Raw genomic sequence first — 25838 nt, forward strand, 5'->3', positions numbered from 1 at the left:
GCAGACCAGCACATGACTAACAATTTTGGTTAAAAAGTATATAAATGTTTTTATTTTTTATAACAGATTGTTTCGCTAGATAAGGCCCTATTCCTCAGCTGGGATCGAGGAGAGACATTTGAAGCACTTTAAAGTCCTTTTAAACCGCATTGATTTGGACTTTTAACATTTTGGTTGCAGTTGAAGTCCATTGTGTGGAGAAAAATCCTGAAATGTTTTCCTAAATCTTAATTTTCACTGAAGAAAGAAAGACATGACCATCTTGGATAGCATGGGGTGAGTAAATTATCAGGAATTTTTTTTCATTTTGAGATGAACTAATCCTTTAACCCCCCAGAGCCATGTGATTGTTTTTATGATGGATAAATGCACCTGTAAACTGTATTTTAAAAGAATATTACTGTATAAATACAGAGCAACTTAAAGTAACTAATAAAAGCCATACATTTACAGAGATTAACCTGAAATTTACTTGTTTTTAATGTATTTTCACATACTGATTACGTTTTTATACAGTTAAAGAACAATTATTAACAGTAATATACTGTAATTTAATGAATTGTGACTGTAAAATATTTTTACAGTTTTTGCATGTAATTTTGAAAAACAGTTTTTTTCTGTAATTTGACGGAATCCGTCTGGAAACTTTGCTGCCAGAGATTTGCCGTTTTTTTACGTTTTTTTTTTTTTACAGTGTATGAAAACGCACTAATGTGAAATCCATACCAATACATCTTATGTTAGTAATGCATGCATATACACTTTTTCGCGCATACATATAGGCTAAACTCGATGCGTGCAAATTTATCACACCTATACTCGCACATACATATAAACTCTGCGTACACACACATTTATAAAACACTCTTACATACATGCAGCAAACTGTGCGTAGGGGAGAGCGGGGCACGTTGTCACACTTTTCACACTGTCTAACATTTACTGAGCACCATAGAAGGACGTCTTGGGCACATAATTTGTATTCATTACATTTTCATATCTTATCTCAGTACGGAGTTGTAGACTGTTGAATAGAGGTTGTGCACTTGTGACAATTTGCCCCATCGGCAACGTAGTCAAAGGGCTGTGATCAGTGCAAAGAGTGAAATGGCGGCCCCAAAGGTAAGTTCGCCATTTTTCAGTGGCCCAAACACATGCCAAAGCCTCTTTCTCTGTCGTAGAGTACTTTCTTTCGCAGTCCGACAGTGTTCGAGAAGCAAACGCAACTGTTCTTTCAGTAGTGCCATGACACTGGGTTAGCACAACACGAATGCCGTAATCCGAAGCGTCCGTAGTTACTGTCGTCGGTAACGATGGGTCAAACAAAGCAAGGGCTGGGCTAGTAGTGATCAGTTGTTTCAGACGACTGAAATTTTCCTGGACCTCTGCAGTCCAGCAAAACTCGGCTGACTTTCGAAGTAGTGCCCGGAGAGGATCCACCAATGTTGCAAAATTGGGAATGAATTTCGAATACCAGCCTGCTAGTCCGAGGAAAGAACGCAAGGACTGTGCATCATGGGGAGAAGGCGCTTGCTCTATGGCTAAAACGTGATCCGGGTTTGGATGCAATCCAGAAGCAGAAATAACATGGCCAAGAAAAAGTAACTCCGCTTTCCTGAAGCGGCACTTTGCCACATTAAGCTTTAGGCCACAGTTTTGCAGACGCTGTAGCACAGCTTGAAGTCGTTTCTCATGTACCTCAGGATTCTCAGCATAGACAATTATGTCATCTAGATAACATTGCACACCGTCCTGGCCAGACAAAATTTGAGACATCATCCTTTGAAATGCACTAGGTGCTGATGCCAGCCCATAAGGAACCCTTGTGAAACGAAAAAGTCCATCATGGGTGACGAAAGATGTCAAATCCCTACTATCCTGATGAAGGGTCACTTGGTGATATGCATTTTGGAGATCTATTGTAGAGAACATTGAAGCCCCATGCAATTCCGTAAAAACTTCCTCAATATGTGGTAATGGGTGACTGTCGACCACCACAGCTTTGTTTGGCTCTCGTAAATCAACGAAGAGACGAATGCCTCCAGATTTCTTTTGAATGACCACAAGCGGCGACACCCATGGAGACGACTCCACTTTTTCTACGATCCCTTCAGATTCCAGCCTCTTTAGCTCTTGTGACACTGCATCTATCACTGCGAATGGCAGTCTACGCAATTTTTGCTGTACCGGTGGCACATCTGAACGCAGATTCACTTTATGTACAAAGCCAACAGCCAAACCCAAAGGCTCCATGGAATTCACAGCAACATGTCCGATTCCTGCAGAAGTTGCAACAGATCCATTCCTTATATCTAGATGCAGAGCAGAGAAAAGATCCATGCCAAGTATTGGTGTTCCGCCTGTCACAATGTAGAATAAAGCCTGTGTGCGATTACACTGATGCGTAACAGTAACAGAAAGGCACCCTAAAACTGAAATTGTCATTTTCATGTATGTCACCAAGCGAACATTAGGCACTGTGAGGGAAGTATCTGAGAAGTGTCGTTGGTACAGATGCTCTGGGAGGATGGAAACAGCCGATCCAGTATCCACAAGTAATTCTGTGCTTAGTAAATTCCCGTCCGCAGTATGCAAGGAAACATTGCAGGTAAGGTGTTGTTTCTATTTCAGATGCAGTGGCATTTCAATGCTTAAGACCGCTAACTCTGGTACAGCAACCTCTTGTACATTACAGGTGGATGCAGAACTCCGACAAACTCTAGCAAAATGTCCCATTTTACCACACTGTCTGCATTTTGACTGTTTAGCTGGGCATTTGGAATAGTTTGCTAAATGTGATGTAGTACCGCAACGGTAGCATGTTCTCGCATCGCTTTTTTTCTGTGTTGTATTAGATGTCATCTGATGAGAAGCCGTGGACTTACGTGTAGCAGATGTCTGTCGCCACCGATGTTTTGCACCATCACGTGAGCCAGTATGCACCACTTTAACAGACGTTTCAGCTCGCTCCATAGCTTTAGCTTCGGTTACTGCAGACTCAATTTGTCCCGCGATCGTAATCAACTTTTGCAGAGTGAGATCCGTTTCCAACAGCAGGCGTTCCCGAATGCGCGGAGTGCACGTCTTCTCAATAATCTGATCTCTTAGCATGTCGTCAGCGAGCATGCCGAATTCACAGTTAACAATCAACTCACGCAGAGCAGCCACATATTGCACAATAGGTTCACCGAATCTCTGAGCACGCTGGCGAAATTTGTTTCTCTCGGCAACCACGTTCACTCTCTGTACAAAAAATGCTCGTAAAGCAGTCAGCGCAGTATCATATTGTTCATCAGCCACAGTAAGTGTATAATAAATACGCTGTCCCTCCGTACCTAGGCAATGGATAAGCAACGCACGCTTCCTCTTTTCTGGAATGTCTTCTTCCGACAGCGCAGTCACGTAGTTATCAAACATACGAATCCATGAATTAAACGGTATGGTCGGCTCACCCGGAGTTTCCAAAAAAGCAGGAGGGGGCGTGAGAGCAATCAGAGCCATCCTCGTCGCCAATATGTTGTATGTATTGTCAGAAAAACAAACTTCACGAACACCAGTAATCACGTTTACTACTTTATTCCATCTTACATCTTTCTTCTCCTCCTCATTCTTTCTTAACAGGAACTTTAGCGACACCTACAGTTTAGGCGTGTATTTCAATATACCACAATTATCTAAAAATAAGAACCAGCTATTTAATTATGAATATTTTAAAATTCAAACCAGAACTGGAAATAAAAAAAAAACATGCCTAGAGGATTCGAAAAAACAATAATTTCAAGCCAAACTGTACACATTTCAATTTCAAAATACATTACTTTGAACTTTTAACTCAAACGTTCTCTGGCTTGCACATGGATCCATTCAGATATGGCCGGATGTCCTCTGGAGTTGGTAGCCTGCTGTCAGCAATAGCATTGCTGGGTTAAGGTGAGCTGGTGGAAGCAGAAGCATAACTGGGCATGCTAGGCAGAGCAGAGTTTGTGCTGGGGCCTGGCAAGGCAGTGTTGGTGCTGGAGCCTGGCAGGGCAGGGTTGGTGCTGGGGCCTGGCAGGGCAGGATTCTGCATGGGGCGATCTGTGACGTAGGATGGTGCAAACTTGGTTTCCAGAAATACATCTCTGTTGTAAGGTTGAACCCCAGCCACCCTAAATGCCTGAATGTTCAAGGGTGTTGAAGACAGAGGATTGGCAATTGCCACAATCCCAGGAATGTCATAAATTGACATTTTCTTCCCGGGGTTGTTCCTCATCCAGGCATCACAAGCGGTGTTAATGTGCCTCTTTAGTGGCCCGTAGACAGACCTGTCTTATGTTGGAGCCGATCTGAGCAGTGGGGTGGGAATGACAGCATGATTATGCCATTTTCTTTGGCATAATTGAGTCCATCAATGGGCAGATGAGACAGAGCTTCTCCTTTGAGACTGAAATGTTTCAGGAAGTCAACAAATTGCCAGTCTTTCATCCATCCAGAGGAATTTGCCCCTCCTTTAATGCCAGGTGGCCCGTTGATCAGGAAATGTCTATAATGTCTATATATATTTGTACTGGGGAAATTTGTCAGATGTGACAACATGCCCCAAATTCATTGAGACAACTTACCCTAAACTGACATGTGTGATAATGTTGGCTAAATCTTAAGGTTAGCTCAACATAGCAGGTCAGCTAAAGTATCAAAAGACACGTTATTGTCTCCTCCCCCACCCTTTTCTGACTGAGAACCATGGCCTCAGATTTGGAGGTGCTGATTCTCATCCCAGCCGCTTCACATTCGGCTGCAAACCGTCCTAGTGCATGCTGAAGGTCCTGGTCTGATGGGGCCAGCACGACGACATCATCCGCAAAGAGCAGAGATGAAATCGTGTGGCCCCCATACTCGACGCCCTCCGGCCCCTGGCTGCGCCTTGAAATTCTGTCCATAAAATTATGAACAGAACCGGCGACAAAGGCTAGCCCTGCTGGAGTCCAACATGCATCGGGAACAAGTCTGACTTACTGCTGGCAATGCAAACCAAGCTCCTGCTCCGGTCGTACAGGGACCGGATAGCCCTTAGCAAAGGGTCCCGAATTCCATACTCCCAGAGCACCCTCCACATGAGGGAAACAGTAGAATGCCTTCTCCAAATCCACAAAACACATGTGGATTGGTTGGGCAAACTCCCATGAACCCTCCAGCACCCTGGAGAGGGTATAGAGCTGGTCCAGTGTTCCACGACCGGGACGAAAACCACACTGTTCCTCCTGAATCTGAGGTTCTACCATCAGCCGGATTCTCCTCTCCAGTACCCTGGCATAGACTTTCCCGGGGAGGCTGAGAAGTGTGATCCCCAATAGTTGGAGCACACCCTTCGGCCCCCCTTCTTAAAAACAGGGATCACCACCCCGGTCTGCCAGTCCAAAGGCACTGTCCCCGACCCCCACGCGGTGCTGCAGAGGCGTGTCAGCCAAGACAGCCCCACAACATCCAGAGACTTGAGGTACTCAGGGCGGATCTCATCCACCCCCGGAGCCCTGCCACCGAGGAGTTTCTGGACTACCTTGGTGACTTCAGCCTGTGTGATGGACGAGTCTGCCTCCGAGCCCACAGCCTCTGCTTCCTCAATAGAAGACGTGACTGCGGGATTGAGGAGATCCTCGAAGTACTCCTTCCACCGCCCGATGATATCCCCGGTCGAGGTCAACAGCTGCCCCCCTCCACTGTAAACAGCATTGGCAGGGCACTGCTTCCCCCTCCTGAGACGCTGAACGGTTTGCCAGAATCTCTTCGAGGCCGACCGATAGTACTTCTCCATGGCCTCGCCGAACTCCTCCCAGGCCCGAGTTTTTGCATCCCCAACCACCCGGACTGCAGTCCGCTTGGCCTGTCGGTACCCGTCAGCTGCCTCGGGAGTCCCACAAGCCAGCCAGGCGCGATAGGACTCCTTCTTCAGCTTGACGGCATCCCTTACTTCCGGTGTCCACCACCGGGTTAGGGGATTGCTGCCTCGACAGGCACCGGAGACCTTATGGCCATAGCTCCGAGTGACAATAGAGGTGGAGAACATGGTCCACTCGGACTCAATATCTCCAGACTCCCTCGGGATCTGGTCGAAGCTCTGCTGGAGGTGGAAGTTGAAGATCTCTCTGATAGGGGATTCGGCCAAACGTTCACAACAGACCCTCACAGTACGTCTTCCGAGTCTGTCCAGCTTCCTCCCCCGCCATCGGATCCAACTCACCACCAGGTGGTGACTCCAAGACATGGCGGCTGAGCTGGGGGGCTATAAGCAAACCAACAACAGCCCGCCGCCTCTCACCATGGGCAACTCCAGAGTGGTGAAGAGTCCATCCTCTCTCGAGGAGTGTGGTTCCAGAACCCAAGCCGTGCGTAGAGGTGATCCCAACTACCTCTAGTCGGAATCTCTGAACCTCGCGCACAATCTCAGGCTCCTTCCCCGCCAGAGAGGTGACGTTCCATGTCCCTAGAGCTAAATCCCAGCAGCCCCCACCAGTGTGTCCTTGAGCAAGACACTTTACTCCACGTTGCTCCAGGGGGATTGTCCCTGTAATAAGTGCACTGTAAGTCGCTTTGGATAAAAGCGTCTGCCAAATGCCTAAATGTAAATTCCTCGTCCAGGGATCGGGTTGTTGAGGCCCCCACCTTCGACTGCCGCCCGATCCACTAAGCACCGGCCCTTTACGGTCCCTCCTGCAGGTGGTGGGTCCACGGGCAAACGCAGTAGCACATGCTGGTTGTCATCGCGCCTGTCTCGTCCTGTGTGGACACGGTGTTATGTGCTTTAAAACGCTATTAAAGAAATCGGCTATATCATCTTCATTGCAACTTGCACAAGCAAGCAAAGCACAAAAAAAAGTTTAAAGCTATTATAGCTCTCAGATTCATGTTGATCTAAATGAAGAAGACTTCCGTTTAGACTGAAATACCTTCAGTTTACACTGCCAAGTTCACGCACATGTGTTTCATAGATGTTTATGTACGCAGAGTTTGTATGTATGTGCGAGTGTTTTAAAGATGAATATGTACGCAGAGTTTTTATGTATGTGCGAGTATTGTATAGGTGTGTTTGCACACATCGAGTTTTTATGTATGCGCAAAAAGTGTATATGCATGCATTAAGATATATTGGTATGGATTTCACATTTGTGCGCACATGTTTTTCATATGTGTTTGCTTGAACATCCAAAAGTATACATGTATATGTGAGCAATGTATATATGTGTATGCACGCTTTTATATTCATAATCGCAGTTTGATTTAAACCCTATACGGCGCCTCGACACGTGACATCCTTTGACATCAAACAGAGGTCGCGTGCTCACAGTTCCCTGTACTAAAACAACTTGTCAAAGTATGTTCTGTGCATGATCCCGGCCACGAGTGCACCTTCTGAGAAAACGTCAGCGTTTGTGGGTCGAGTTATGAGAAGAGAGGTGAACTGAAATGGTTATCAGTAAACTATTTTAGCAGTCAGTTATAGCTAATATAGGCAAAGGGCTCAATTTTTGTTTTAATTTAGCCTTCTTGTTTTGCTCAAAATTATTTTAATTTATATTGTATCACATTGAAAAGCAAGACAAAATATAAACTGCGCAATTTGACCATTCAGTTTGTCCAATAGTGAAAAAATTGGCTAAATAAATGGAAGAAAAGCGAATAAGCATGTTCTGTATTTGGCCTTCGGCCAAGTGTTTCATTTTTATTTGGGCTTCAGCTATAATTTTCATTTCGGTGCATCCCTAGGAAGAATGTCGTGCATACTGAGTTTAAAAACGTATACTGGTTTAAGAACAATCTGAGGGTGAGTAAATGATCATTGAATTTCAATTTTGGGTGAACTGTAACTTTAAACAAAGATTAATTATTTAATTCTCAAGCTATACTATCCTGAACTATAGATAAAGTATAAGTTTAAGCAAAGTTTTACTGTACCTGCTAATAAAATCGCCTTAGATTGTCCTTGAGTGATAAAGAGCTGGCTGGACCAGTTAAGCTTTAAATGGCCATAACCTGAGATGCTTTTGTTTTTTACTCCTGAGTGGTTCCCAAACTTTAAGTATGCAAATTGAATTTTTTTGCTGTTTACCTCTTGCAAAAGGGAAGTTAAGATAAATTGGTGATTCCACTTAGCCTTTTTATTACGTGAATAAGGAAATACATTACATCTTACATGTAAAAATATAATGATGTCTGTTTAAAGTTGAAGTGTGTAACTTCTAATTTGATTTTGAAGTTTGATTTGATAATGTCACAGAGCTGTAGTGTTTACAATTAAAGGAGATATACACACATTTCTTACTAAAAGCTGTAACAGCATATTGAACAGAAACAGTATTTTGACATTAAGCTACACACTTCCCCGTTGCAGATAGAATGAACATACTTGTTGAATCCTGCAATGCCAAAAACCACTCTGCAAGCGTCATTGCTTATAGCGATGCAACAGATACCAGGTTCATTTTTCAACCTCTTCCGCACCTTTAAGCACAAATAGAAAGTGCAGCATATCTGCCCTTTAGTTTTGCAAATATTAATGTCATAAAATGTTTCCACTGGTTACACACTACTTTTGTTAACAAGTACAACTTTTGATACAACAGCGTTTTGCTTCCAAACATTGTTCATCTTAAAGTAGAAGACTACTTGCTTCCATTGTTAAACTCTTTTGCAAGTCACTTAAAAAAAAAGGTCTGCTAAATGACTAAATGTAAATGTAGTTTAGGAGCATCTGATGTTAGCATACCCTGCACTGTTTTGTGTCACAGAGGGTGAGGTATGGAGCATGCTGCGCTTCACTGTAGTTGGCAACCACTAAGTACCATCACGTATGTCAATGCTGCAGTGCGCAGGCTCAAGAGGGACCATGACAGAGGGCAGTGCACAATGAACAGTTCTTTCTGTTTTTTAAGAAGGTCATATACCAGCAATGTCTAGAACACATTCAGATAAAAACAGGTTTATGACAACGAATCATAGACACACAGAAAATAAGTTGTTATTACACTATTAAGTGATTATTTTCATATATATTTTCACATTCACATCATTTTAATATATTTTTACGCTTGTGTGGTCTGTGAGACCACGTTCTCAATGTTTACTAAAAAGTAAGCAAGTTCTATTAACACATGTATGATTAAAAAAATGTAAAATACAAATATTGACCATATACTGTATGCTGTCTATGTTGCTTTGTAATGGGGATGAAGCTAACATCGGTAAAGTATTTTTACATATTTATGGCGGTATTGATAAAACAATTCTTATTTTTTTTTCATAATTTATAATTTTTGTAGTCCAAAGCAACCTTATCCAGTTTAGATTGTTCTTAGTATGTTTTTGGTTTATCTGTGGCACTATGTAGCACCTGTGAACATTGTCTTAGTAAGAAAAACACCATCAAGGGTAAAATATTATTTAAGCAGAAACTTTAATAAAACTTGTGTTAAACATATTTTACCATTTCTAAATGACTAATCAAATGTAAGCAAATTTGTCAATGTCCTTGGCACAAAATGTCCAATTTAATTGACTGCTCTAATACGGTCTTTGGAGCATTATCAAATATACATTAATCATAGCCTATCCCCTATCTCAGGCAAAGGTAGGGAAACAACCTGGGTATGTGGTCAGTTTATCGAATTGCACATCAGGTTTAAAATGGATCATCTGGTTTTGCAAAGACTTGTGTCAGCTTGAGTGCATGATGTTTTAAAGCATAAAGGGGAATGTGTTTAATGTAAAAATTCAAAAGCAGAAGAATAATATGAAACCTTTATATTCCACTGTTAATTTAGATATGAAGTATGGATTTACATAATACTTTAAGTATCTTCAGTCTGTGTATCAAGAGGTACCCGGTATGTAGGGGTGTCAGTGAAGTCTGTGGAACCGTATTTAGAAAATATATAAAGTTTCAAGTCTCGTACTTGAGTGATGTCTGCAATGGTGACCTGGGAAATTTAGTCCTGTCTGCAACCCAATATAGAGCGCAGGTATTGGAAAGATGCTGTGCTGAAGAACTCATTGTGAAGGATTTCATTTTGTCTCTTATATGTCATGATTCCCCTATCATGTCATGTTTATTTGTGTTATTTGAGTGGAGTCATGGCATAACCTATGGTTTAATGTGAGATTGAATGATTATTTCTCGTGTCTCGTCATTGTTCCCCACATCTCGTCCCTTGTCAGCCTCTCCTTAGTGCTAATCCCCAGCACCTGTTGCTCGTTATGATCCTGTGCAGTGTTGGGTAAATTACTCTGAAAAAGTAATTAATTACTAGTTACTCATTACATATTCAATAGTGTAATTAGATTACTGTCCAAATTAGTCTGTCCAAAAAGTATTTAGTTACTCATTACTAATTACTTTCTATATCCTACATCGACCTTGATTAGTTAATTGATTCAAGAATATATCATGAAACAGCTTATTGAATTCATTCAAATAATATTATTAACTGACAAAAGTACTACAAATGTGAGAATTATACATTAAAGCACAGATTTTAAAGTTAGACTTTGAATTTTGAAGTCAATTACGCTATTGCACACGTATATATTTAACAAAGTATTTAGTTTAATTACATCAAAAGTAACTGTATTTAAATTACAGAAAACATATGAGTAATCCCTTACTTTACTTTTCAAGAGAAAAGTAATTAAATTACAGTAACTAATTACTTAGTAACTAGTTACACCCAACACTGATCCTGTGTTTGTTCCCTATAAAGAGTCATCATGTTTCATTGTCCTGTGCTCGTGCATTGTTTCTGTACGTCTTGCCTGTACTGTTCTTGTACCTGTTAGAAGTCCCTTGCTGTTGTTTCGTAGCTGTTCTTTACCTGTACATGTTCCTGTCGCTGTACCTGTTGATGTTGCTGTTCCTGAAAGCTCTTGTTACTCCGTGTCAAAGTAAGTGTAGTTGAGTGTTAGTTCATTGTAGTTCTGTTAAGTATTGTATTTAAGTCTTTGTTAGTTTAAGTGTAGTTAGTCTAGTTCCTGTGTACCTTTTGTTATTATTGTTATCTTGTTCTGTTTTACCCCATCGTGGGCGTTTGTTTTGCCGTTTGTTTAGTGTTTATTTGTATAATAAATCCTTGTTACATCTACCGTCTGTGTCTGCCTGCAATTGGGTTCCCATGCCATGTCTCCCCCTGAGTTTCATGACATTATAAGGAAATCTGTAAAGAAAAAGATATGATGACCAACAAATTTGCAAAAACAAAAAAATGCAGAGGGTGGAACACGCTACATGTTATAGTAATACAACTCCAAAAATGCTGGGTTGTTATAAATTATCTCATGCTGGGTTGCTGTATAGGTTGAAACAACCCAACATATGTTTATAACCCAATTTATATCCCAGATGTTTATTTTGTGAGCCCATACAAAACACACTAGCTGCATTCCAGTTTTACTATCCGCTAAAAGTATGTACTGTTTTGTTCTGAAATTGTATATACGTTTAAGTGTGTAACAAAACAGTAAGCACACATTGGGGCATACTAATGTGAAACGAGAATCACCCCTGTTTACTAGATGACAATGTGATCATTAAAAGTTAGACACACCCAAATACTTTTTGCATTTAATAAATTCTTCATTATTTGTTATGCAATGTTAAAGTCCCAGTGAAATACAAAATTACAATGCCTTTTTTAATGAAATATTGCAGCATTAATGGTTAATAGTTTATCAATTTGGGTCATTCTCTTCTAAAAATTTGTGTTCCCTCATAATCTTTAGTTGAAATCTCAAAATGCACTTCCTTTCTGTAATGACTTTCCAATTACATAGGTTAGACGTCTTGGACGGATCATCCGTTAACCTCTCCCCTTCAACTGTCAGTCTCCTATTCCAGAATGCAATAGCTGTTTTATACATCGAATGAAATCGCAGAGAAAGAGGGAAGCCACAGCCACTATTTTTTCTCATTCAAAATTCCATTTCACTCGGAAATGCATCAAAATACGGAAGTAAAAATGATAGCAACTTCCGGTTCACGGGAACTTTAACTGTATAATTACATTTGTTAATTTAGTGAAGCATCTGTTCTATTACTGTGTAATTGACAGTGGACAATGCGAAACACTAAACATGTTTTTATCTAACAAAAAGTCTAGTGTGTCTGCAGCATCGTACAGTGTACTATATAACATTCTATTGTGAAGTGTATTCAAGTTGTTCTAATCCAGTATAAATTTCTTTGTTTGGTTAAAAACAGAGAAAGATATTTGGACGAATGCCTGTAACAAAACAGTTCTTGGACCTAATTTACTGCCATACTAGAAAAGATAACAATATAGTCAAAAGTGACCCAGAACTGTTTGTTGTCCTACATTCTTCAAAATATCTTCTTTTGAGTTCAACAGAACACAGAATTATAAACTCATTTTTCCTACTGTTGTAGTCAATGGGGTCCAAGAACTGTTTGGTTACAGGCGTTCTTCCAAACATATTTCTCTGTGTTCATCAGAACAAAGACATTAATACAGATACTCGAAGGTGAGTAAATGATGACAAAATGTTTATTTTTTTGGTGAACTATCCATTTAAGAGTCTAAATACTTTAGGTCCAAGAACACAAAATTATTTTGAAGTTACTTGTGCTGATTTGTTCCATTTAAGCATATCCTTTAACTTACCTGACAGGAAGTAAGCGATACACAGCGGGAAGTGTGTTTGTATCCAGCTTGTACCATGTCTGCAGAAGAGTCAAATCCATCCAGCTCCTGGCCAGATGTGTGTCATTTCCATCTGAAATGGAGCTACTGGAACCCACGTTATCACTTACTACTGCAGAAATGTGTGAAAGCTCCTTGTCATCTGCCACATGCTCCAGGATCATACTCCCACTGTTACTGGTGGCAAAACTGGACTGTGATTTAACAGCAATGTCCGACTGTCTCCTAGACACTTTATTTTTGTTTCTCTCTACAGATTTAAGAAGTGCTTCAAAATCTTCTTGCGGGATTGAATTCGGCATTGACTGTATCTCATGCTTCTGTCCAACAAACACCTACAAAAAAGGGAATATTTAGTTAAATGTTTCGTGAACAAGTTGAGCTTGCAATTCACTGATGATTCTAGGGTGTTGCGGTACAGTTGCTAATAAGTGATTTTTACACGTTGCTATGAGGTTTTAGGTGGGAGATGAACTAAAGATGAACTAGTAAAAAAATGAACTATGTGCAATTAAACCTACAAAAAAGTTTGGCCCTTCAGTCTCTTGACACCGTTTTAGGCTCTCCACGTGCAGCTCTGCCAAATCATGATGGTCTGAGTGAAACAGGATCTCCCACTCCTGCACGCAGGTCTATCATCCTGAAATCATACCTTCTCTTCTTGCAGTGTACATACAGCCGAGGATACACACTCTCCATCAATGCACTACGCTCAGTGGAAATATTTGCAAGCACACACAACATACTGTATGTTTTGCATATGCATGTTAAACAGACTATACACTTGCTCTATGCGAGCCTCACCTTTATACCCACCGCACAGATAGATCATGAATCTTCTTTGTTTAACATGTAATGATTATACGTTCCCATCATTCAACATTTGGAGACGAATGGCATTTTAGCTTTGGATCTCTCTCATAAAATCTTTGCTTGTCCTCAATATTAGCGGACCAAAATGATGCTTCAGACAAAGAGGCCTGGCCATGCGGGGCCTCATCTGTACATGTAGATGCATTCCGAACATTTATTTGGCTCTCTTGCTTATTTTTGCCCTCCCCCACGTCCTTCTCTTTCTCATCCAGTATCACATGGCTCTGCAGAAGCACAGGAGTGTTTGACGAAACCTGGTCAGAGAACAGTAACACTGTGTGCACTTGTCTATTAAGTTGACATTGTGGCTTTATGAGACTTTGTAATTATGATAAATACTTTAGGCCTTATTAGACTTTACTAACCTTGAACAAAATTGTTTGAGATTTATTTGAGCTAAACACTTCCGCCTCTTTCTCATTAATAGACGAAATCTGAGTGGATCTCTTTGAGTGACGGTGGTGCAAACGGTACTGCACAGAGAAAAGATGTACATTTTTTTAATTTTTTGACATCTGGGGTGTACAATAAAAAAAAAGAACAAACGTCATGGAAAACTGTGTATCAAAACATCTTTAAGTTTTAAATCTGTGGAGACTGTTGCTTTTGAAAGACCAAATGCTTGCGCTGTGTTACAGATAGTCCTGCTACAGATAAAGGGGTCCCATGATTTCTTTCCTTTTTAAATTTGACAAAAATATTTTGTAACAATATTTGATACAACCACTGCACAAATAGATACCTATTCACTTTTTGTAATAACAAGCAATTGTATTAAAGCTGTTATATGATTATTAAGTTTAAATTTTTCCATTTCCATTTAATTTATATTACTGACAGTAACTGCTTTTAATTTTGAGAGAAAGAGAGCCCTGCAGAAACATAACATAATATTCAATAAAAAAGTAACCTTACCGTTTTCTGTAACTCCATTTCTGTAATATGTCCACATGGCAACCCAAGACTGAACTCAAAGACAGCAGACTTTAAATACTTGTCTATTCTAGACTTCATACAAAAATTGCCGATAATAAATGGTAATCATATTCTGGCTTCATCCATATAGTTCGATTAAGCTGTTCGTCTTTTCCTGTGCTTTTTATGCCAAACTTCCTGACGAATAAAAAGCATAAAAGGCACATCGTCTGCTTCTATCACTTGTCATAGGAAAACTGTTCTTCAACACTGTTCAATGACTCAAACCCCCTTTTTTCTTGTTTTATTTTAATTCAAAATGCGGGAACACAACCACGCATTTTTAAAAAAGGAGTGTCTCTAGTAGGCCTAACGTTACATAACAGTAAATACAAAACGGGTGCATCTTATGCAAATACGATTGACATGTTTAACAGTCATTTGAAGTGTACATAAACTGACCTTAATTAAACTACTCACAAGACTAAACGTGTTAATAGTCCCGACAAGTAACACTCTTTCTTTCTGCACTTCATCTCCCATGATGCTTTGCTGTATTATTATTTTTGCGTCAAACAAACATGGCCGCGCAGTCAAGTAGTTCGTCTGAGTGCTGCACACTCAAAAAGGCTCTAAATAAATTAATATCCAAAACATCTGCCTCCCCAAGGGCACGAACCCACTCGGAACCGCTGTACGTGATCTCACTGGAGCGCTATGGCAGAGACCCGGACTTCGAGATTCGTTTTCCGGACGTTATTTCGATGTCAGAGTGTCTGTTTGACGCTAGCATCACTGATGGAGACCGTAAAATTCGCGTCTCTATGGACCCCAGTCTCAATAGACTCATCAGCAAAAATAAGCTGCACTGCGGGTCAGTCATACGTAATGTGGAATTTAGCCGCGGAGAGGACAACGACGAGGACGGCAGCTCGTTTCACGTTTGTAATCTGGAAGTGGATAGACTGTGTGGCGGTGACGCGGCTCTCCGGGCACTGTCATCTGTGAATGTGAGGTCCATTCCGTGGTTGGGAGAAACTCCGAATTCAGGTCCGCTCAGAGCACGGAGAAGCTCGTACCTGCCGCTGTGGAATAATCAGGATTTTTACGGAGATGTGTGGCGGGACACGCCCCCCTCTGAATCCGGAGCAGAAGACGACAGTGAGGATGAAAGAGAGGGTGCGTAGCCTATGAGCTGCTTAGTGAACGTATTTGTCAAGCTTACATTTTAAAATTCTGCCATTGGTAATCAGTAAAAGACTATAAATGATCCGAATCTGTGTTTATATTGTGTGAGGTTGTAGTACTGTTGCTAAAAATTATTGTTTTCTTTTAGATACGAGGTCCACAGTTTCACTCTCTGTAATACGTAGGCGTTTCTTAAGTGGATCTCGGAGGTTCCCCGGAGTGTTGTGTGTCCGGATCTTGCACAAATCCAGACTGATATATTATGGGAAAACAGATCAGAAATGTGAATGTCCCTATAAGGTAAGAGGTCACATAACATCCTGCGCTTCAGTGTGTCCAATTTCTGTGTGATTATATTGACACAGTTTGTTTGAACATTATAAATATTATTTTAACAGTTTATGTTTACTTTTCAAATAATGTATGTTCTTAGTGTTATTTCTCTGTCTCTCCTGTACCCTAAGGCAGAGCTTATAGTCGGGGATGGTTCATCTAATGCTTGTGTGGTGCTGTGGAACACTCTTTGTTTGGACTGGTTTCGAATCCTGCAGCCTGGCCAGGTTGTAAAATTGAGTTGCTACAGAGTCAAGGAAAGTTACAGCAGTCGTTCAGGGCAGGAATCAGAGCCACAAATTGGTACATCAGATATTCTAAACACATTTATAACAACAACTTAAATAACATATTAATTGTAACCATATATTATTTCAGTGCCATATTACGTGTGTTGAATGTTATATGTACATGTGATGTATACTGTTTATTAACAAATGATGGCAAAATTAAATATTTTGCCTTTACAGCTCTATGCATATATTATTTCAGTGCCATATTACGTGTGGTAAATGTTGTATGTACATGTTATGTATACTGTTATTTAACAATACAAATATTTTTGCCTTTACAGCTGTATGATTTTACATCAATGAAATAATTATTCCCCTCTCTGACTGTTTTATCTATTTCTGATCATCTTTTAGAGATCAGTCTTAATTCCAGGAACCCCCCTGCTCAAATTTCTATCATCCCTAAGAACCAGATTTCCCCAGATTGGCTTTTGCCAGACCTGCCTCATACGTTTATCTGCAGGTTTGTGTACAGAAAAGTATCTTAATACCCTTTGAAGTCTTGTATCATAATTAAAGATTTGCATAGCAGAGTAATCTGTATCATGTTTTACAGGCAGGAACTTCCTAGTTGTCCACATGGCCAAATCTGCGATGTCATTGGTGTGGTGATATTCATTGGTCGATCAGAACGTGTCAGAAGCCAAGGTGAGACGTACAGTAAATGCAAACATTGAAGATATTTACACAGTCAATGTACAGTGGTGTGAAAAGGTATTTGCCCCTTGATTTTTTGCATATTTGTCATGCTTAAATGATCCAGATCGTCAAACACATTTTTATATTACACAAAGAAAACCAGAGTAATAATAAAATGCTGTTTTTAAATGACGGTTTCATTTATTAAGGGAAATAACATTCCATACATTTCTGACCCAAGGTGAAAAAGTAATTGCCCCCTTAACCTAATAACTAGTTGTGCCACCCTTGGTGGCAACGACTGCAATCAAGTGTTTGCGAAAGTCTTTACACCATTGTGGAGGTATTTTGGCCCACTCTTCTTTGCAGAATTGCTTTAATTCAGCCACATTGGAGAGTCTTGGAGCATGAACAGGCTTGCCTTTTTAAAGTCTAGCCACGGCATTTTACTTGGATTTAAGTCTGGACTATGACTATGTCACTCAAAAACCTTTATTTAGATTTATTAAGCCATTCAGAAGTGGAATTGCTGATGTCTTTTGGATCATTGTCCTTCTACATAACTCAAGTGGATTTACGCTCACCAACCGATGGCCGGACATTCTCTTTAAGGATTTTCTGGTAGAGCGCAGAATTTATGGTTTCATCAATTATGGCCAGTCGTCCAGGTCCTGAAGCTGCAATGCAGCCCCAGACCATCACACTACCTCAAACATGTTTCAGTGTTGGTATGATGTTCTTTTTATGAAAACTGTGTTAGTTTTACGCCAGATATAATGGGATGCACACCTTCCAAAAAGTTCCACCTTTTTCCTATCAGTCCACGGAATATTTGCCCAAAATGTTTTGGGATCATCAAGATGTTTTTTAGCAAATGTGAGATGAGCCTTTGTGTTCTTTTTGGTCAGCAGTGTTTTTCGCCTTGGGACTCACCCATGGATGACTTTTTGCACAGTCTCTTTCATATTGTAGAATCATGAACACAGACCTCAACTGAAGCAAGAGAGGCCTGCAGTTCTTTAGATGTTGCACTGGGATCATTTTTGTCCTCCTGGACGAGTCGTCGTTGTGCTCGTGGAGTAATTTTGGTAGGCCGGCCACTCCTGGGACTGTTTACCACTGTTCCATGCTTTCTCCATTTGTGGATAATGCCTCTCATTATGGTTCGCTGGAGGCCCAATGCCTTAGAAATGGCTTTGTAACCCTTTCTAGACTGATACATTTCAGTTACTTTGTTTCTCATCTGTTCTTGAATTTCTTCCTATTACGTTATGATGTGTTGCTATTTGAGATCTTTTAGTATACTTCAGTTTGTCAGAGAGGTTCTACTTAAGTGAGATCTTGATTCAACAGGTCTTTAATAAAACCATAATTAAAAAACTGCATTTTGTATTTACTATGATTTTCTTGGCATAAAAATTAGTTTGATGATCTGAATCATAAACAAAAAATCCGTAAGGGGCAAATAGTTTTTCACACCACTGTATATAAATGTCTGTCTACTAGCAGATGGGCAGAGGTCGGAGCTTGAAGAGTACCGATGGCTACAGTTGGAGGATAGAACTTCAGATAGGCCAATCGTAATCAAGCTGTTCTCCACATCACAGCCTGACATTCAAAGCCGAATCTATCCATGTAACACTCATTGCCTCTTCTTAACATTTTCTCTCTTTGTGCTGTTTTTGTTACACATAACATTATGTAAATAAATAAATAATGTATCTCTTTTTTACGTTCTAGTGGCACTACTTGTCTGCACACGGTTAAAACTTATCAGAAGTGCCATTGACAGGACTACATCTTTTGAATATCTCACTAACACATCACTGACCCAGGTTTACTGCACAGGTAACAGATAATCACACACATAATCCATGTGGATTCCTGAGATGTTTCATTTTATTCGTGATTATTTTACAGGCACGGGCTCTCATCCTGTAATGCCGTACAAAGGGGTACGCCCAGTCCGACAGTTCCTCCAATGGCTAAAGCAGGTAGATGAGGGCAGCATGCTAGAAAGGGCTGTGATTGGAGGATATTTTAGTTACCCACCTCTTCCTGTTTCATTGCACTCTTTCATGGAAAAAAGACAAGGTGAGATGCAAAAAAGAATGAAGTAAATGTGGAGCAAAATGACATGGAAAATCAAGCGAATAGTGCCCCCTAGAGGAAGTCCTTGGAAAAAAAACAAATTCAATGTTATGCAATGCTTGAACTCTTTTAGTGGTATATGATCATAAGTGTATGTTTGTGCAGGGGGAGCTGGTCTCATCAGTGGAGGAGAGATGAAGTTAGAATGTGAGAGGATGAATTACAGAGAAAGGCGGAGATTCGCTATTCAGTGTGTCATCACTGCAGCCTGTTATCACCACAGAGAGGTTCAGATACACACAGTAACTGGTTTCTCACAATTCTACACATTTAACAAGAAAAACCGACCCAACATTTTTTTTATACAGGACAGCGGGCGAACACTGTATACAGATCTTCCATCCGCTCCACTGAGCCCTAGACTGCCACGACAAAGGGGGTTTGTGTTTAGGCTGTAGTGGGCATTTCTAATGTGATCAGTAGTGAAGTTTGTTTGTAATTGTTTTGGTGTTTGCACTACAGGTCTGAACCTCACAGGACAACTGTGAAGAGGAAACTTTTTAGCAGTGGGCCTACCACCCATGGAAAGAGGTATGAGTGGTGTGTGTGTGTGTGTGTTAGGGTTGCACGGTGTACCGGTGCTACGGTAGCATCGCGATGCCAAAGCTTCAAAATACCCACGAAGCCTCTCTATTTTTGAAACGGCAGCAATATAGTACCGTATTTAATGTTGCATATGCGCATTAATATTCATTTGAACACTTACATCTGCCTTTTTGCGGTGTTTATCTCCTAAATTATTGTTAGTTTTGTATGACACAGACGAGATAATGATTCAAATTAGCGTTTTGAACGAGTTGGTTAAATGATTCACTAACTTAGTGGAAAATTCAATTTTGTGTACAGTAAACTACTAAAACTCATGGACACCAGTGTTTTTGAGTCTTACCATAGTAAATATTTAAGTATACTACAGTTTTGCTACAATTTATCCAATTACTACAGTTAGTACAACAACTTATTCTAGTGCAAAGTATAATACAGTTTACTATAGTAAATACAAAATGTTTAAGTATAGATTTGAATTATGAACATGTCACAGCATCCTGATACTACTTGGTATCGAGATACTTCAACTGGTATAGTATCGTAAGACATGTTTATGGTACCGTGACAACCCTAGTGTGTGCGTGTGTACAATTGTGTATATAAATGCAGTTTTTGTGATGACTGTCAGTTTGTTTCAGGTTTGCATCACCTCTGCCACCTGTGCACCCACCTGGAATAGAAGAGGATACAGAAAGGGGTATGACAATTTCAATAATTTTTGTTGTTGTTGTTTTTTGTTTTTGTTTAAAAAACCCTCCTTCGGACAGGTGTTGAAAATTAGCATGTATGCTAAAAGCATATGGTTTGTCCAATGCAATTTTGATGTCTAGATCCAATAAAAAACAATAACCACTACCCACAACACTGTTAAAGCGGCAGTCTGCAAGTTCTTTTGAGTAAAAATGAGCTAAAACCAATTATTGAGCAAGTACACGAAAGAACGGTGTTTAAAACTGTGTCATTACCCTTGCTGGATTCCCCACAGAATGCTTGTGATAATGGTTTGTAATTTTCCCTGTCGGGTCGATTACCCCGGAGATCCTTATATGGTGTCTTTCATCTATGCGTAATTTTGTCACATGCATACACAGAACGATGGGGATCCGGCTGTTAGCCCACATGTGGATGCGAGTGACAGGTGGTTTGAAAGGTGTACTCGCAACTGCTGGGTAGGATTTCATACAACGTACTTTTACTTAAAAACGGCAAGCATTGTACTGTTGACATCTGTGGATTCATCATTTGTGAAAAACAAGAAAGAACAAACTGATGACAGTTTACAAAGAAACAGGGAATGCGATCAGTCCCGTCCGAAAACAAGAATTCATTTTGGCAAGGCATTGCAAAGTAGTGTTGCTTTCGTCAGCTTGACACAAAGACTAGACTAAAACTAAAATTAAAACAGGCGGCCAAAAATAACACTATTTCAAAGATGGCTGGAACTTTCAATAGATAACACAAAACAGTAACGGACTTGTTGTGTTAATACAGACGACTACAGTTTCATCAGTTGTTCTTTCTCTCTTTGTTATGTTCATTATGATAAATGTAATTTAAGACCTAATGTTATTCGAACGGGATTAGTATTATCTGGGGAGCTCCTGTTATTTAGAAATTACTTTACCTCCCCACATCTGTATTTCATGTGGTGAGAATTAGTACACGTGAAGCCTGTGATTTTACTCAAATTTATGGACTTTATGGACCGGCCCTCCAGGACTGACTTTGGACACCCCTGTCTTATTTGTTTCGTGTTATATCGTCTGTCATGTTATGTGTGTTTATTATGCGCTACTAATGTAACGTTACAGTGAAGATTCTCATCGCTGCACTGTCACAGGCCACGACTCCAAACATCAGACTCATCTGTGCAGTTGAGCAGTGCCAACTCGCATAAAGAAATACCTCAGCACATCAACTTCTGTAGCAATTACAAACTGAGATGACGACAAAGAGGCCAATCCTATGGACCGCCGCTTTAAAGGAGTAGTTCACTTCTAAATTTGCCCGAATTCAATTTCCATAGTAGGAATAAAAAATTACAGATTTTGAAGTGAACTACTCCTTTAAAGTGTAGCATCCTCAACACAAATTAAAAAAACATTTCTTTCTTCCATGGACCACAAAAACACGTTACGGAGGGTTCACACCAAGAATGATAACATCAAATTTTTCTGCTTCCTGTTGTTATGACGTTTTTAAAATGATGAATTATTGAATAGATAAAGTATCCGTTATATAAATTATATAATTTTCAAATATTTATCATTTCTGTCAGCTCAGTTTCTAAATAGTGTGTTTATATTTATGCTCTAATCTATCATGATCATCTGTCTCATCATGTTTGCAGATTTCTCTCTGTTTGACGGTGCTATGGAGTTTCTGGTTGGAGAATGTGACAATGATAGTAGCGATGAAGATGATGACGGAGACTTTTCGACTCTGCCCACAAGTCCCTTGACCTCACGCCTTGGAGTCTTACGTGTTGCCATTGAAACATTGCCAAGGGTTTTTTGTTATGAACGACGGCACATTCAGGCTGCTGCTGTGGGCATGCAGCATAACAGCTTTCACAAACTCCTCCCACAAAGAGAGTTGGAGTCATTTTCTCCTGCCTCCTGCTACACAGGCAACTTTACCCTAACAATGAGAGGTACACATTTGATTATAGTTTCAAGTTGGATGCACACTGTCCGTTGTCAATTCTTAACAGCTGTGTTTGTCTTTCAGAGAAGGGATGCTTTTAGTATTGTAATGAAATATTTCTCTCTGGTGTTCACGTAGCTTTGTCAGATGGAGTGACTCTTGATGTTATTTTCCTGCCTGCTGTCCCTGGAACCCTGCACTGGACGCCCCTCCCCCTTTCACACAATAACTCATGGGAGTCTGTCTTATCACATGGAGGGTTTTCACCGCATGTCCCACCCCCAAGCCCAGGCAAGTATGAATTTACCAAATGATGAAACTATAATGAGGGCAGTTTATTGATAGTTCACTTTAACTCCTAAGTTTGCCATTGAAAAATTGTATTCTCTGGTGAGGCCATATTGCATTCTATACTCTTTCTAGCACAGGTTTGATATAAGGTGAATTTGTAAGAACTATAACTCCGTAGCTTTAATTCCATTAAATCCATTTTTTTTCACCACAGCTGACCTGATCACTAAAGCCGACCAACTGACCAATCAACGACTGTTGTGTGTGTTAGAAGCATGTGCATTAGGTGGAGAGAAGGTGGAACTTGTTCTTAACCGTGCATTCCCTTTTCGATAACATAGAAACAGTATGTAGATGTAAAGACAAAATCTTGCAAAAGATTGTTGGTTGTAAAGTAAATTACCTTTGATTTTTGTTAATTTATGTATAACATTATTCATGTTTTATATATATATATATATATATATATATATATATATATATATATATATAATAGAACAAATGTACATGTTTTATTATTATTTATTTTGTTAATAAGTAAATATAGTAATCGTGCTAATTACATTTTACCACATAATCTTTTGTTGTTGTTGTTTTTTGTTTTTGTTTAAAAAACCCTCCTTCGGACAGGTGTTGAAAATTAGCATGTATGCTAAAAGCATATGGTTTGTCCAATGCAATTTTGATGTCTAGATCCAATAAAAAACAATAACCACTACCCACAACACTGTTAAAGCGGCAGTCTGCAAGTTCTTTTGAGTAAAAATGAGCTAAAACCAATTATTGAGCAAGTACACGAAAGAACGGTGTTTAAAACTGTGTCATTACCCTTGCTGGATTCCCCACAGAATGCTTGTGATAATGGTTTGTAATTTTCCCTGTCGGGTCGATTACCCCGGAGATCCTTATATGGTGTCTTTCATCTATGCGTAATTTTGTCACATGCATACACAGAACGATGGGGATCCGGCTGTTAGCCCACATGTGGATGCGAGTGACAGGTGGTTTGAAAGGTGTACTCGCAACTGCTGGGTAGGATTTCATACAACGTACTTTTACTTAAAAACGGCAAGCATTGTACTGTTGACATCTGTGGATTCATCATTTGTGAAAAACAAGAAAGAACAAACTGATGACAGTTTACAAAGAAACAGGGAATGCGATCAGTCCCGTCCGAAAACAAGAATTCATTTTGGCAAGGCATTGCAAAGTAGTGTTGCTTTCGTCAGCTTGACACAAAGACTAGACTAAAACTAAAATTAAAACAGGCGGCCAAAAATAACACTATTTCAAAGATGGCTGGAACTTTCAATAGATAACACAAAACAGTAACGGACTTGTTGTGTTAATACAGACGACTACAGTTTCATCAGTTGTTCTTTCTCTCTTTGTTATGTTCATTATGATAAATGTAATTTAAGACCTAATGTTATTCGAACGGGATTAGTATTATCTGGGGAGCTCCTGTTATTTAGAAATTACTTTACCTCCCCACATCTGTATTTCATGTGGTGAGAATTAGTACACGTGAAGCCTGTGATTTTACTCAAATTTATGGACTTTATGGACCGGCCCTCCAGGACTGACTTTGGACACCCCTGTCTTATTTGTTTCGTGTTATATCGTCTGTCATGTTATGTGTGTTTATTATGCGCTACTAATGTAACGTTACAGTGAAGATTCTCATCGCTGCACTGTCACAGGCCACGACTCCAAACATCAGACTCATCTGTGCAGTTGAGCAGTGCCAACTCGCATAAAGAAATACCTCAGCACATCAACTTCTGTAGCAATTACAAACTGAGATGACGACAAAGAGGCCAATCCTATGGACCGCCGCTTTAAAGGAGTAGTTCACTTCTAAATTTGCCCGAATTCAATTTCCATAGTAGGAATAAAAAATTACAGATTTTGAAGTGAACTACTCCTTTAAAGTGTAGCATCCTCAACACAAATTAAAAAAACATTTCTTTCTTCCATGGACCACAAAAACACGTTACGGAGGGTTCACACCAAGAATGATAACATCAAATTTTTCTGCTTCCTGTTGTTATGACGTTTTTAAAATGATGAATTATTGAATAGATAAAGTATCCGTTATATAAATTATATAATTTTCAAATATTTATCATTTCTGTCAGCTCAGTTTCTAAATAGTGTGTTTATATTTATGCTCTAATCTATCATGATCATCTGTCTCATCATGTTTGCAGATTTCTCTCTGTTTGACGGTGCTATGGAGTTTCTGGTTGGAGAATGTGACAATGATAGTAGCGATGAAGATGATGACGGAGACTTTTCGACTCTGCCCACAAGTCCCTTGACCTCACGCCTTGGAGTCTTACGTGTTGCCATTGAAACATTGCCAAGGGTTTTTTGTTATGAACGACGGCACATTCAGGCTGCTGCTGTGGGCATGCAGCATAACAGCTTTCACAAACTCCTCCCACAAAGAGAGTTGGAGTCATTTTCTCCTGCCTCCTGCTACACAGGCAACTTTACCCTAACAATGAGAGGTACACATTTGATTATAGTTTCAAGTTGGATGCACACTGTCCGTTGTCAATTCTTAACAGCTGTGTTTGTCTTTCAGAGAAGGGATGCTTTTAGTATTGTAATGAAATATTTCTCTCTGGTGTTCACGTAGCTTTGTCAGATGGAGTGACTCTTGATGTTATTTTCCTGCCTGCTGTCCCTGGAACCCTGCACTGGACGCCCCTCCCCCTTTCACACAATAACTCATGGGAGTCTGTCTTATCACATGGAGGGTTTTCACCGCATGTCCCACCCCCAAGCCCAGGCAAGTATGAATTTACCAAATGATGAAACTATAATGAGGGCAGTTTATTGATAGTTCACTTTAACTCCTAAGTTTGCCATTGAAAAATTGTATTCTCTGGTGAGGCCATATTGCATTCTATACTCTTTCTAGCACAGGTTTGATATAAGGTGAATTTGTAAGAACTATAACTCCGTAGCTTTAATTCCATTAAATCCATTTTTTTTCACCACAGCTGACCTGATCACTAAAGCCGACCAACTGACCAATCAACGACTGTTGTGTGTGTTAGAAGCATGTGCATTAGGTGGAGAGAAGGTGGAACTTGTTCTTAACCGTGCATTCCCTTTTCGATAACATAGAAACAGTATGTAGATGTAAAGACAAAATCTTGCAAAAGATTGTTGGTTGTAAAGTAAATTACCTTTGATTTTTGTTAATTTATGTATAACATTATTCATGTTTTATATATATATATATATATATATATATATATAT

At 39.9% G+C, this 25838-nt stretch overlaps 2 protein-coding genes across 10 annotated transcripts; one reads left to right on the forward strand and one right to left on the reverse strand.

Annotated features, from left to right (window-relative positions):
• Window positions 1-9560: 9560 nt before the first annotated feature.
• LOC130420647 (uncharacterized) lies at window positions 9561-14611 on the reverse strand. 6 transcript variants are annotated; one of them, XR_008906723.1, is made up of 6 exons: window positions 14472-14611; window positions 13922-14029; window positions 13488-13810; window positions 13205-13389; window positions 12645-13018; window positions 9561-11180 (listed from the first exon to the last, which is right to left on the reverse strand). XR_008906723.1 is itself a non-coding variant. In XM_056748219.1 (4 exons), the coding sequence occupies exons 1-4, from the start codon at window positions 14568-14570 to the stop codon at window positions 10253-10255; spliced, it is 549 nt and encodes a 182-aa protein (XP_056604197.1). In that variant the 5' UTR covers window position 14571; the 3' UTR covers window positions 9561-10252. The 6 variants fall into 6 exon arrangements, 3 of the variants coding, with proteins under 3 accessions (XP_056604197.1, XP_056604119.1, XP_056604269.1); XR_008906732.1 differs by having other exon boundaries at window positions 13205-13780; XR_008906718.1 differs by having other exon boundaries at window positions 13205-13810.
• A 309-nt stretch (window positions 14612-14920) lies between these two features.
• On the forward strand, window positions 14921-25737 carry si:ch73-71d17.2 (RPA-related protein RADX). 4 transcript variants are annotated; one of them, XM_056747438.1, is made up of 17 exons: window positions 14921-15650; window positions 15808-15959; window positions 16124-16295; window positions 16640-16748; window positions 16842-16933; window positions 18431-18559; window positions 18665-18772; window positions 18845-19018; window positions 19181-19302; window positions 19384-19454; window positions 19538-19606; window positions 20263-20321; window positions 21975-22277; window positions 22409-22561; window positions 24775-25077; window positions 25209-25361; window positions 25576-25737. In XM_056747438.1, the coding sequence occupies exons 1-17, from the start codon at window positions 15053-15055 to the stop codon at window positions 25695-25697; spliced, it is 2889 nt and encodes a 962-aa protein (XP_056603416.1). In that variant the 5' UTR covers window positions 14921-15052; the 3' UTR covers window positions 25698-25737. The 4 variants fall into 4 exon arrangements, with proteins under 4 accessions (XP_056603416.1, XP_056603493.1, XP_056603579.1 ...); XM_056747515.1 differs by having other exon boundaries at window positions 18434-18559; XM_056747601.1 differs by lacking the exon at window positions 18431-18559.
• The last annotated feature ends 101 nt before the right edge of the window (window positions 25738-25838 follow it).

The sequence above is a fragment of the Triplophysa dalaica genome, chromosome 1 (genome assembly GCF_015846415.1).
Source record: "Triplophysa dalaica isolate WHDGS20190420 chromosome 1, ASM1584641v1, whole genome shotgun sequence".
Classification (NCBI taxonomy): domain Eukaryota; kingdom Metazoa; phylum Chordata; class Actinopteri; order Cypriniformes; family Nemacheilidae; genus Triplophysa; species Triplophysa dalaica.

Bases quoted from the DNA above. Each gene is read 5' to 3' on its own strand.
- LOC130420647 (XM_056748141.1), bottom strand. From the start codon at position 14,570: ATGAAGTCTAGAATAGACAAGTATTTAAAGTCTGCTGTCTTTGAGTTC. The intron at 13,019-14,471 runs GTAAGGTTACTT...CCTTTTTTGTAG, and splicing joins AAATGGAGTTACAGAAAACG to GTGTTTGTTGGACAGAAGCA. The intron at 11,181-12,644 runs GTAAGTTAAAGG...TTTTCTTTACAG, and splicing joins TATCGCTTACTTCCTGTCAG to ATTTCCTTATAATGTCATGA.
- si:ch73-71d17.2 (XM_056747438.1), top strand. From the start codon at position 15,053: ATGGCCGCGCAGTCAAGTAGTTCGTCTGAGTGCTGCACACTCAAAAAG. The intron at 16,749-16,841 runs GTTTGTGTACAG...CATGTTTTACAG, and splicing joins CCTCATACGTTTATCTGCAG to GCAGGAACTTCCTAGTTGTC. The intron at 22,278-22,408 runs GTACACATTTGA...GTGTTCACGTAG, and splicing joins CTTTACCCTAACAATGAGAG to CTTTGTCAGATGGAGTGACT.